The sequence below is a fragment of the Oryzias latipes genome, chromosome 16 (assembly GCF_002234675.1).
Source record: "Oryzias latipes chromosome 16, ASM223467v1".
Lineage (NCBI taxonomy): Eukaryota > Metazoa > Chordata > Actinopteri > Beloniformes > Adrianichthyidae > Oryzias > Oryzias latipes.
Genome location: NC_019874.2, coordinates 763,127 through 777,196, shown reverse-complemented (window position 1 = coordinate 777,196; position 14,070 = coordinate 763,127). Strand labels below are relative to the sequence as shown.

Genomic DNA, 14,070 nt, shown 5'->3' with positions numbered 1-14,070 from the left:
GGCGTTGGGGGGGATTCCGGCTGCCGCTGCTGCTGCGGTGGGGGTCTTGGGGTGGGGATGGCTGGGCACTCTCCCTCCTTCTGTTCACGTTCCACCATCCATTTTAGAAGAACATAAACACTCACATGAGCACAGGTGTTAGCTCACCTTTGTACTAACAGTTTGCATGACTGAATGAATGAAATATTTCACACTAGTTGGTTTTAAGGCATAAGTATGCGTGTGAACACTATCTGTTCTGTGTACATGTCGACAGGTGGACATTTTTGCAGCTAGCAGGTGTGTTTAATACATTTGAGTGTGTGTGTGGACAGGCTCCGCCCCCTTTTTTTTGTTTGTTTGTTTTTTACTACATTTGAACCTTACCATAATGATTAACAACCAGTAAACTTGTTGCTTTATGCTGCTTCATGGTCTTATCCCCCTTCCCCTCCTATTATCACCCCCTACCCCCCCTCTCTCTAGCGTCCCTCTCTCTTCTTCCCCTCTTTTCTTTTCCGTCCGGTCCAACACCAAAGATTTTCAGACATGATTGAAATTAATAAAGTTTGGCCTCAATTACAAAAGGGGTTTATTCAGACATACCTTTGGTTTGTCTGAAGATTAATAACCCCTGTTGTTAAAGTAAAATATGTCCAACACAAGAGGCCCTCAGCTCTCATCTGTCTGCCCAGCTGATGGACAGGACAAGTTAAAAAAGAAAAAAAAGAAAAAAAAAAGAAAAAAAAAATCTGCGTTGGAGCACCCCGACTATCGTGTCAACCTGCTGCTATGATGACCGTATTTTGCACTCTGTGTAGGACACACTGAGGAGCACGGGAAAAACGACTCGCTGCTGCAGAGGATATGAACAGGTGAACGGGTAGAGAGGAAAAGCAGGTAGAGAGGCGGGGGAGGGGCTTTGGCTTCAACTGCCAGAGACGGAAACACGGGCGTCAGATTTAAACGCAGCTTTCACTGCAGGAGTTGAAGCAGAGACTTTCTCTGGGATAATTTAATGAACTCAAACATTTATTTAATTTGTTTTATATTTAAATCATGACAGCAATATTTCAAAACATTGCTGTTTATTTTTCTTTTTTTATTCTTTCTAATTTTTTCATGTATTTTACTTTTCAAGTTGGAAAATGTATAAAGTAAAATGTTTTGTTAAAAAAGTATTGTTGCATAATGAGGAAATAAAACACTTTATGTTCTTAATTTGTTATTTATTTATTTTTCGTCATCAAAAAGTATCGATAAGAGTATCGTTAAAATACTGGATCGATAAGCAGTATCAATAAGAGTAGTAGTACCGTTCAAACCTTAACGATACCCATCCCTACTCACAAGCACAGTGTTCTGTATCAACATTAATCCTCCACTCAGCAGCTGATCTGGGGTCCATGGTGGCCAAATCATTCTCTAGCGCCTGAACGCTAATAAAATGGACAACCAGAAATATTAACCAGGACGGCATGCTAGTAGGAAGTGTCTGTAATCCCAGCAGGAAGTAGGAAATTGGTTTAACTTTTAGTTCCAAGTTGCCGTTTTGTAGTCCAGGGAGAAACACGCAGCAGAGATGCATAGAGAGTCGCAGAACATGAACAGGCTTAGTAGACAGCATGGAAACTCTTGAAGACCTTGACTGGATCAGTAAATAGGGACATAAGAGATAGGCAGTCCTATCAAATAGAGCTTTAAAGTTGAGTCCTATTTATTTCCAATGGCAAGAAATGATAATAAATATTTTTTTAAATATTCATATAAAATCAACCAATCTAAATGCTACCAAATGTAATAGCATAGGTATCTTACAGGAGCTCTACAAACTACACGTTGTTGCATCTTGATAGCTGCTTTCTTGTAGGACACATGTTAAACTCAAGCTGGTATATACTGTACTGCTAATACTACAAATCCCACAATGCTTTGCTAGTATGTTGTCGCAGTCAAAAGCGGCAATCACTCCTTTTATCTGTTGTCAGTCATTAACAGCCATGCTCCAGTCACATTGGACAAATTAAGTCTACCCTCCACAAAAATGGCCAAACAAAAGATGGACAACAGGAGCTTTGAAGACAGGTGGAAGGCATATTATCTGATCAGAAATATAAAGACAGACCTGTTTGTCTTATGTGCGGAGCTAACGTGGCTGTACTGACAGAATATAACATAAGAAGACACTATATGAAAAGGTTAAAGATTACATATTAGTTGTGAATTTTTCAATAAACTTTGAGTTTGGCCGTGACTTTAATTCACTGCTTAAGTTTGGCCCACTCAAAATTTTGTTGTGCGTCAAAAAACTGACGGACGCTATTATAGATTTTATTTTCTTGCCAAAGGTCATAAATGAGCAGTTGAAATAGGAATGTATCATTGTTTTAAACTCATCTGGTAACATAGCTATTGTGTCCTGGGTTTGCCGCAATTTTGGTTTTTATTACAATGTTTAGAGAGTGGTTTTTACAAGCAGGCATTTCTTGTTGAAGCAGTTGACCACTGTGCATATATGTGGTTGAGGTTTTTAATATGGATCCTGACTTAATGAATAAACCTCTACATAATGTTTTTTCAGGAAAACGGTTGTCTCATGATGTCTTTGTTACTGCTTAGTGAGCTCACCAGAGGCCTCAACACTGCTGCAGTGACTGCTTTGGGATTACATATTTTCTTTCCCCATTGCCTCCTCTTCTTCTTACAGAAAGAAGTGATGTGTTAGAAACTGATTTGCATAAAAGACTAAATACTTTTCACAGAGTTTTTTTTCATCAAAAGTTTAGAAGAATTTTTATCAGGAACTCATCTTTCTACAGTATGGAGACCTTTTGTTACAATTTGTAAAGGTCTCTTTTTTGTGGTAAAGTTTTTATTTTTAGGTGAAAATTGACTTATTTTATTAGTTTTCCATTCAAAGCTCTTTTTACCCTGCAAACCACATTCACAGAGCTGTCCTGTCTCTAACAGTCCTTTTATGGGGCAGACTAGGGTTAGGTGTCGTTCCTAAAGGCACACGACATGGCAGAGAATCAAACTGCCAGTTTTCCAATCACCATACTCTTGCTTTTCTATTTGAGCTCCCAGCAATTTTTAAAATCTACTTTTGAGTTTCTCTTAAATTAAAAGGTGCAAATCACCAAATCCTTTAACTTCCAGCTATGATCCAGTAGTTCTATATAAAAGTTTTTGATTAGCTGGTAAAATGTGGCACACAGTTAGGAAACTGGCTGCCATTCAATAAATGCGCCGCACCACCGTGATTTCACCATGCGGTTATCCTGCGGTATATCACTTTTTAATGCACACCCAGCAGCCAATCAGAATCGAGTATTCACCCGGACCATGGTACAAATATGGATTCATTCTGTTTCTGATTAATTCTATTTTATGTACAGACTATGCATTTTACGTGTTACTAATTAGGTTGATTGTTAGCGTAGTTACAGTACATTTGTATACGTGTTTACATACCTACAGTGTAACTCTTTTTCTTAAGGTCAGGGGTTACAGGTATTGTGAATGTGCTAACGTGGCTAACAGGTAGCATGTAACAAACAAGTTCAAGAGTTACTATGAACAAAGTGAATAAAGTCTGACTGATGTACTGTCAGAAGTCAGAACTCTGTCTCCCCCTCTGGTCACCGGCGGGACCGGTCTCCTGAGATGTAACCACACTATACAGCTCCCAGCATCCCCATTGCTCACTTCCTGGATGCTGCACACCTGACTCTCATTCACTAAATCAACCACAGTCTACTTAAGCTCTGCACTGAGTGAAGCTGAATGCAAAGTATTGTTTGTGCCACTCTGCATTCCTTACCAAGCATTATATCTGATCTTCTGATTTCCTGACTCTGTTTATGAATCCGTTTGCCTGTCTCCTGCCCCGAATCTCGCCTGAATCCTCACTACCCCTGTCTGTCCTCTGATGATCTCATACCTGTCATTGACTCCTGCCTGCCTGACCCTGATTTAGCTTTGTGGACTTTAAGCTGAGCTAATAAACCTGCTACATCTGGACCCAGCCATCTGCCTGTTTTTGTGACATGTACGGACGTACCGCTTTTTCTTTTGTTTTGCTTAATGTGTCTCGGTGCACCTTATATATGACATAATTTCGAAAATAAACTATTTATTGACTGTGTCCCTTTTAATTTGGCATGCTCTATACTGCAAAAAATACACTACATTTACTGAGGAAAATATGAGTAAGTGAAATAAGGACAATTTACATTTATTAAAACAAGCCACAACTAATACCAATTTCACATATCCTTTGTTATAAATGACCCTTTATGAAGCCAACAAAGTCTATTTCTGTTTTTACACAAGCAGCGCTGACATCTTGCTACCATGCTACATTTTGACAAACACCATCTGAGAACATTCTGCTGACATTTATCTTTGTACAGACAGAAGAAATTGCAAATCATCTTACAAATGACAGAAATTCCTGTGACATTTGAAGTTCCCATTAACTCTGGAGATCTAAGCATAAGAGTTTATTATAAACCCTGATGGATTAAAAGAAGAGTCTAAATACAGTTTCAGCTGCCAACTGTTTCTACTACAGAAATTCTGAGAGTGAGGTTTCGGAAAACAGGCTGATTAAAAAGAAAACAAAAAAGGAACAGCAATGAAATAATTGAAACTTTTTTTTTTCATTAGTGTTTTTGTGTATCTTTGTTATTTGTTGCTATGTTAGAGTTCTATGTTGTTCTATGTTTGTTCTATGTTTACTGTTTGGTAAAAATTGGAAATGTCACTGAAAGCTCAAAGTAAAAAAGAAAGCAGAGCAGCAGATTTGGGCCTTTTGGCTTTTTTATGCTCTACTGTTTATCCATCCATTCCTTTGTCCATCCCTCCTTCCATCCATTAGTCAATCCATTTGTCCAATCATCTACCGTTCATGCATTCAATCAAGCATCCATCCACTATCCCTTGTAGCATGTAAGGGGTCCAATTCAATGAAGAATTTGACTTTGCCTTACACAGGACACCATCAGATTATGTAGCGTGAGAGTGAGGAACATGTAATGTTTTATCCCAATGTTGGCAGAAAATTATTAATTTTAGTAAACTGAAAACTTTATAAAGTTACCCTTTAGGCTACCACATTTGTAATGAAGGAAAAATGTTACTCATTGTTTATCAGCTGTTACCTATAATCAAAAAAGTAATGATTAATTTCTAAGTCTCTCAACCATAGGCTGTTCATAGCGTTTGAAGGGACTTTACTATGGAAGAGAAATAATGAAATGAAAACAACAACGTCCTTTTAATATATATTGAATAAAATGATGTTGAACAAGCAGGAAATACTAGATGTAAGAGCAAATGATTTATCATTTATCACCCATCCACCATCATTCTAAGATCTATCTGTTCATCCATCCCTCTGTTCTTCCTTTCATTCCTTTGTCAATCCATTCAACCATCTTTAAATCTGTCCATCAATTCATTCATCAATGACCCATCCATCTATTCATCTACAATCCATCCATCCATCCGTCCATCCATCCATCCATCCATCCATCCATCCATCCATCATCTGTCCATCCGTCCATTCATCCGTCCACCATACGTCCATCCATCCATCCATCCATCCAACCAACCATCCATCCATCCATCCATCCATCCATCCTTCCGTCCATCCATCCACCATCCATCCGTCCGTTCATCCGTCCATCCATCCATCCGTCCATCCGTCCATCCATACGTCCATCCATCCATCCATCCATCCAACCAACCATCCATCCATCCATCCATCCATCCATCCTTCCGTCCATCCATCCACCATCCATCCGTCCGTTCATCCGTCCATCCATCCATCCATCCATCCATCCATCCATCCATCCATCATCTGTCCATCCGTCCATTCATCCGTCCACCATACGTCCATCCATCCATCCATCCATCCAACCAACCATCCATCCATCCATCCGTCCATCCGTCCATCCATCCGTCCATCCACCATCCATCCGTCCGTCCATCCATCCGTCCACCATACGTCCATCCATCCATCTGTCCATCCATCCGTCCATCCATCCATCCATCCACCATCCATCCGTCTGTTCATCCGTCCATCCATCCATCCGTCCATCCATCCATCCGTCCATCCACCTTCCATCCGTCCATCCATCCATCCGTCCGTCCATCCATCCATCCATCCATCCATCCATCCATCCATCCATCCATGTTTATGTAACCTATTGTCATCCATTTGAGTTTAGTTACTAGGACACTTTTTTCAATTCTACAGTGATACATATGTACAAGTATTTTACATATAATCAAAAAACAACCTCTGATGTGATTTCAGTTGGCATGAGTTAATGCCTTTATCTCTGACTGGTAATTCTCCCTCTGCTGATAACTGACAGCACTGAAGAGAAAATCTGTCTAAAGGGAGAACAGATGAGAAGGCAAAGAGGGATAATTGTAAAGAAGCCCCTCTCCCCCTCTCTTCTAACCCCCAATATCCTTTTCTTTTCCCAGTATAAGTATTTACTTTTTTTGTGTTACCCAGTGTGGTGCAATAAAAATGCAACAGCACCCGTGAACGGCTCGTAGAAAAAAAATTGGCTATAGAGATACATCAACCTTGAAAAATGTTTTTTTCACATCATAATTACCACAAGCAACATTGAACTTATCTGATTTCTTACTGTGGAAATGATAATATATAAAATATATTATCAAAGGATTGACACAAAAGGAACATACTGTAACATTGGTTTATTACTTTTAAAGTACATTTAGGCCACAGGATCAAGGGTGAGTGTAGCAGCTGAAAGCTCATGGGAGAAGATGCTAATAATCTCTCAAACTCTACAACTACACAGTTTCACCCTTTATGATAGTCTTCACACAGTACTTATGGCATCAAGGGGTTAAACATTGGAATTCTAAATCTTTGTGAGGATTCGTCAGCGGTAACATGCATAAAACAAAAAATAGGGCAACCAGGACAGTAAAGACTGCATTTGTTGGTTGTTTGTTCCGTGTATCACGCCGCTTTGAGGTTTGTGACAAACTGCAAGGCCTCGACTCATCATTGTGAACTGTACTCTCGAGTGGGATGGTCTTCTCTGTCCACCAGGAGGTTCAAACACTGGTGCATTTTTATTTACAAATCTCTTCTTGGACTTTTACCTTCCTACATTTGCAGCCTGATCAAGCTGAGGACTGTGGAATCATACGGACTGCGCTCAAATGACCATCTATCGCTCGCCGTTCCATTTGCTCGTACAGAACTGGGGAAAAAGGCTTTTGTCTTTTCTGCCCCCTCCACATGGAACACTCTACAGAAAAGATGGAAATTAAAAGAACTCATTCCTCTAAATATTTTTTAATCCAAGCTGAGATTTGAGGAGAAAGTCACTTTTAACTGTACCTGTTTTACATGAGTTCTAATTTTTATTTGTTTTTAATGTTGACATTTTTATTGTAAATGTAATTTATTGTTTCCCCCCTAGCCAGGACTCCCTCGAAAAAGAGATTCTTAATCTCAATGGGACAATTCCTGGGTAAATAAAGGTTAAATAAATAAAATTTATATTGCTGTGTGGCATGTGCACATTAGCAGACCATCTGCAGGCTCAGCAGGTCTTGAAATACATGTTTGAAACTGTTTTGACCCCAAAACACAAAGGACTGGGGGACGGTTAGTAGAAAGTAAAAGTCTTTTAAAACACACTTAAAATTAAACTTTAAAAAAATGCAGAAAATATATTAATAAAACAAAGTTCTTGTGTTTTTTGTAGGAAGTCATTTGGAGCTCAAAAGAAATCAATGAGGTCCATAAAAATGATGATGAAAGGTGATTTTATAAATATTGATTTGAGCCTTAGAGGTACAATTTAAGTTTTTGAATCCTAGTTTTATCTTTTTTTTAAACTTCTTTTACATATTAAACCAGTGTTGCACCTTGGTTTCATCAGACCTGAAAAGGTCAATTTAATTCAGGCAGAAATATAGTTATTGATTTCTTTGAGGAATGTCATTGAATTTTTTGTTTTTGACACTAATAAGTGATTAGACTTTAAATTAGACAAAACTGAAAGCAGCCCCTCCCCCCTGCCGTCTTATGACATACACTGTAAGCTTCACCAGACTCAAAGTAAACCCAGGTTTTTCTGCTGTGAGAGGAAACCCTTAGCGGTGCTCTACATGTTGATGGGTGTTGATGTACTTGAAGCATCACAGCCCAAATACATGTCTGCAGGTTAGATGAACTTAAATCTATGAAGAATTCATCAAGGCAGGTTCAATCAAATGTAATCACTGAATATTCAGTCATCTCTCCATTTTCCATATTAGCCTCATCCCTCTCACAGTGTGTGTGTGTGTCGGTGTGTGTGTGTGTGGGTGTGTGTGGGGGGGGGGCATTAAAAGTTCCTGTTATGGTCAAACTGAACCCATGAACCCGGAGCCATGCAGAGATGGGAACTGTTGCTATGAGGATGTAGCTCTTTTTTTGTGTGTGGTTTTTTTGTTTGGGGCTTTGTTTCAAACCTACAGCAGCTCATGAAATTCCTTATTAAGAGAAGTGAAGAAGAAGTAAGAGAAGTGTTAATTGTATGAATGCTAGTGATTTTAAAATATCCTGCTGGATTTTTGTTGAGCTGCACAGTGGTGTAATGCACGGAGTTTCAATGGCAGGTTGGTTGGAAAACATTAAAGACACCGCCCCTCGAAGCCTGGATTTGGGGACCCCTGGTGAAGTGGTTAGCGCTCTCACCTTACAGTAAGAGGGCCCTGGTTTAAATACCGGCACAAGCCTTTCTGTATGCGGTTTGCATGTTTTCATCATAAACTGTACATTTATTAATGTTTTAGAACATAAAGTATTACATAAATCAAAAGAATTGTGCTCATCTAGCAAAAAAAAATAAAATTTTTAAAATTTAAACAAATACCTCGTCAGTAGATGTTTTTTTTGTTTTGTTTTTGTAATACCAATCAATGCTTTGCTGTACATCAACATATGCCAAAACATATATGAGGTACAACTTAAGCATAAATATAGTTACCGTAAATTCCGGACTATAAGCCGCTACTTTTTTTCTGCGCTTACAGCCCTGCGGCTTATTCAGTGACGCAGCTCATTTGTGGATTTATTTGCCATTTTTATGCAATACAGACATCGCCATGTTGGAACCAGAAATTGTCAGTAAGCAGTGATTGGTCCAGTTGGTCTGAGTCTACAATTCTATGGCAACCACTCTCGCCATTCTGGAATGAGGCATCTGATTGGTCAGTTTCTAACTTGAGTGCCTTTCACTGCAGAGTAAATACGGAACAAAAATTGGATTAGTAAGAAGAAATATCATGACTGAACAATAGCTGCTTATTTCTCAGAAAAAATGTTGCTTCTTGGAGTCAACAGTTACTTCTTGTTGGGGGGGGCAGTCACATCGGTATTCATATACAGTCAATGATACTAAATGGAAATGACATCTCTAAGCACTTAGCCAATCAAAAGACAGGCCTCTGCGAGCACCTATAGAAGTTAACCAATTAGAGGAAAAGTTATGTCCCCTGAAAGAGGAAGAGGTCAGAGGATAAATGTATCTGCTTTAAAAAAAAATACTTTTTAACCTATTTCAATTATTGTGTAGTGGTGAATAATATATCTTTCAAAATGTGTAATATGGCTTTTTTAGGAATCTCACTAGCAGCCTCTGAAAACCTTCAAATAAGATGTCCTGCTTCCTTAACTCTACCAGCTGGGTCATTGTCCAGCACCTTTTAACATTGTATTTGCTATAAGGCACGCCAGGCATATTTTTACCTCTGTGCAAGTTTTGTCCTTCACTGAACCAGAAGCACAGATAGTTTTTGGGAGAGAACATGATTTATTCCTCTTCCTGCTGCTGGGGTGGTCTCTGTCTCTACTTGTGTGATTCAGAGAAAACAATAAAGGAGTTGGACCTCAGCATGTTTCTCCCCAGTGCAGCAATTGTGGCTGAGAGTTGAGTAGACACTCTGGAGGTAAAGTCCATCTCAGTCACCCCGGGTCTGTGGCGTTTATGAAAAGAAGAAAGTAGCTTTTGTCTCCGGAACATGCGTCTTCTTCTGAAACTCTACCTGTAGACTCATTAAACAGTCCCTTAAGGCCAAAGCACACTCCACTTTAAAAAATCAATACACACCTCTTTGTTTGCGTTTTTATTTCTTGGTGTGTGTGGGTGTGTTTTGATGGATTGTCTCTGGCTGTTTTAAAGGAAAATGATCTGGAGTATCAGATTACTCTCCCTTGGCAGACATGGGCTTTTATTTCCCTGAGGAAAAGCTGCTTTTTGCAAAAACAAACATTGATGAAGAATTTACTCTCTGTTGAAAGGGTGGGGGTTTGTATCCCTATTGTATTCCCTCTGCTGAGGTTTTACTGTTACCTTCCAAATATAGCTCCTGGTGTTTGGACCAGAGGGATGGACTTATGGAAACACAGGTTTACACTTCAGCTGAGTCAGCAACTTCTTGTGTTTTATCAGAAATAAAAACACAGATTTGGACTTTTTGTCTACATGTGGGGTTGCTGTTTTTTTCCTGACAAATAATTTAGTGACACTATAGTTGGCTATTTACGTAGAAGGTACTGTAGTTTTATTTTATTAAAGAAAATTTTAGTTAATGGTAATTAGACTGACAAAAGGGAAAAGGGGTCGGTCCTTGAATTTCTTTGAGTCCCAAGTCGTTCATTTAGGGAATACAGACAAACTGTTTGTACTATGGGTGGATAATCTCTAAATTCACCCACTGGATTCTGAATGACAACAATGAAGCCTAAAATGGGACGAGCACTTTAACTTCACCCATGTTCCTCTACCATCACAGACAGTTGAGCGCTAATAAACCCAATGACACACAAACTTGTCATAAATACAAATCAAAGCAATACTCATTTAAAAAGTTCTGCAGTCCTTTGAGACAAGTTTAATTGTGTTTTGATGGTGCTGTGAGACCATCCATCCATCCATCCATCCATCCATCCATCCATCCATCCATCCATCCATCCATCCATCCATCCATCCATCCATCCATCCATCCATTTTCTTAACTCACTGTATCCCCTTCGGGGTCACGGGGCTGAAAGAGCCTGACTTGGCTACTGTAGGGCAAAGGTGGGGTACATCCTGTACAGGTCACCATGGTATGGTAGGGCCACACAATCACACATGCTCAAAGTCACACCTGGGGAAAATTTATAGTAATTAATCATCCTATTAAGCATATTTTAGATTGTGGGAAGAAACCGTCATAAAAAAAATTGAAGTTGAGTTTTGGTGTAGATTCAGCATTTGTACAAGAAATTGGGAAATTGATTTAATTTGAACACCAGGTTCTGGGGAACTGCAACATTTATTATTTCCAGATTTGCATCAGACACAGCATAAATGTCACCTCTTGAAGATTTTACATGTTTTTTTTTATTTTAAGCAGTTTGGGGATTTTCTATAAGATCTTGCCTGAATTTGTCTCAACATTGTCTTTGGTCTGAGACAAAAAAACAACAACATTTAATTCTTTTTGATTTGACCAATTGATCATTTATTATTATTATATACCTCTATCTGTTCCCTAAGAGCTAAGCTTCATTTGCGTCCATTTTTGGTAGTTTATTTTAGGTTTAGAGAGACTTTTCAGAACCGCATTTCATATTAATAAATGACTTTGACTTATAATTATGACATGATGAATCTTTTCACATAAGTTACGCTACTGGAGATGGTTTCGAGAAAAAACATCTAGGCAGCTAGATGGCTGTAAAACAACAACAAAAAAAGGTTTTCATTGATATAAAACACTTATTTTGTCTGATTCTCTTTATGAAAATCACCTCACTGATCCATGCATTTAAATGTTTTTCTTTCTACCAAATTATTACCCAGCTTGCTTGGGTGTTTTGTGTCTGCTACTTTTCCCTCTGGGGACTGAGCAGAGGAGGGGTGGGCGAGAAACCAGGAGAGCTCAGAGCTTTTATGTCAGAAATATAGCAGAGGGTGGAGAAAGGAAGGCAGAGGAGGTGGATGGGGAAATAAGTGATGTAGAGATGTGAAGAAAGAAGCAAAAAGATCTTTGGAGGGGAGTGTGAGGAAGAGTGTGTAATCCCAGGTTTGATTAGACCTCTTTTTTGCAGCAGAAATGCATCTTCAGTTTCACATCCTGACATGAGCAGCGTTTAACCCAAGTTTCTTCTGAATCAAATACTGGTACAGACGTAAATAAGTGCAGGTTTGTTAGAGACTTCTGTGTGGTACATAAAAGGAGAGAGGCACACATGACAGGAAATGTTAGCAGCCTCTCAAGCATAACGTGCAGAAAGAGCAGTGTGCCTTCCTAAAAACAAAAAAAAAGGGATAAAAATCAATGAAAGAAATGTCAAAATAAAGGTAAAAATGTATCCAAGCAGAAGTTCAAATCAAATCAAACTTGATTTATTTAGCACTTTTCCTATAAAACATAACACAAAGCACTTTACACTGAAACAAAACAAATGAATAATATAAAAACAAAAATGAAAATTAACATAGAGCCCCCCCCTAGACCTACACACAACCGCCCACCCCTTTCCCACCTCCCACCCCCTAACTGATGGGTATGGACATGAGCTTGAAAGCAAAATACTGGTTGTTAATAGTTATTTGGGACCTCCCTCTCTGTGAATAGCTGCACGACCAGCCAAATGCAGCCTCACAGGCGGGGAGCAGCCTCACCACGTCCCCTCATGGAAGACCTGTCTGTCATAGTTTGTTAGGAGGAGCAACAAGACACGATCTCTGCTGTCAAGAGGAGTCATGAGGAAGTCTGTAGGATGCTCCTAGAAGTATATCTTATAGTGCAGTGGTTTTTAGGCCACGGACCGGTTTAATGTCAGACAATATGTTCACCGTTCGAATGGGGCCAAAGTTGGTGTTTATTATTTTTTAGCTTCCGGTTTCTGAAAAACCTATTTTTATGTAAAAATGCTACTAAAAGAAATGTAGTTTTACAAAAATTTTAAAATATTAGGTTTTTGCAGATGACGAGGATCCGTGAAGGAAAATTGACAATTTGTAGAAATTGTTTCTGATTTCTAAAAATTCAATAAGAGTAAGGTCGTTTTTTCCCCCATAAAATGCCCTTAGAACATTGAGCACACTCAGATCATCTTTCAGAGCAAAAGGATTTTTATTTTGCTTTTACATAAATTCTGATTCATTGTTTATTTTTAACACAAGAACATTTTCTGTGCTAATGTTTCTTAACAGCTGGTTAAATGAAGCAAAATACAATGCAAAATAACTTCAGTAGAAGTTAAACACCGTAGTAAAACAGCTATTCTGTATGTACAAGGATAAACCTGAATCCACCGTGTCTGCATCGTTATTACCTGCATATGTGAAATGTTCTAGAATCAGTCGCCGCGTATCGAGCAGACCGGCTTCTGCTCCGTGAGAACAACCGTCACAGTAAATACATGTCGAGGAAAACTCGACTGGTTTTGTCTGTAAATAGCAGCTTTGTTTCCTCTCTGGCTCTTTTCTCTCTAAAGAAACTTTCCAAATACATTTCTTTGTTTTTCATTAGCTTTTTAGCTTTGGGTTACTAACTTAGCAGTCTGAGCTGCTGCTAAATGTCACATCAAGACAGACGGATGTGGGGAACAAAATCCTGTAGTTTTCCAAAAATAAAACGTCCTAACTTGTCTGACACTAAATCAGACAAACAAAATGGAAATAATTCAAGGAACTGTGTGCATTTTATAATGTATTAAAACAGTAGGCCGCTCCACAAATCTGCTCAATTTAATCGTACCAACCCCTCATCAGCTTTACTTTTTTCTCTGCAGAGCTTTTTCGATGGGTGGGACTGCACAAAGAAAAAGGACAAAATCAAGGGGAGGCAGGACACTTTGCTGGGATGTAAGTAGTTGTGAAACATTTTACTCAAATGAAAAGACTGTAAAAACATAGGAAGTAACAGCCTTGTTTTCTTTGATTCCTCAGATGATCGCCACAGAGTGAAGCTCCACCCTCTACTGGGAGACCCCAACTCTGATTACATTAACGCTAACTACATTGATGTAAGTCTAATCCTGCT

At 38.9% G+C, this 14,070-nt stretch overlaps 1 protein-coding gene across 4 annotated transcripts in view; it reads left to right on the top strand.

The window, feature by feature from the left end:
• LOC101164139 (receptor-type tyrosine-protein phosphatase U) overlaps nucleotides 1-14,070 on the top strand; it is a 286,898-nt gene that overhangs the window by 233,974 nt on the left and 38,854 nt on the right. For all 4 annotated transcript variants that reach the window (XM_023964670.1, XM_023964672.1, XM_023964671.1 and 1 more), the window contains 2 exons: nucleotides 13,820-13,892; nucleotides 13,977-14,053. In XM_023964670.1, the coding sequence (XP_023820438.1) occupies nucleotides 13,820-13,892; nucleotides 13,977-14,053 (150 nt within the window). The remainder of the gene's footprint in view (nucleotides 1-13,819; nucleotides 13,893-13,976; nucleotides 14,054-14,070) is intronic.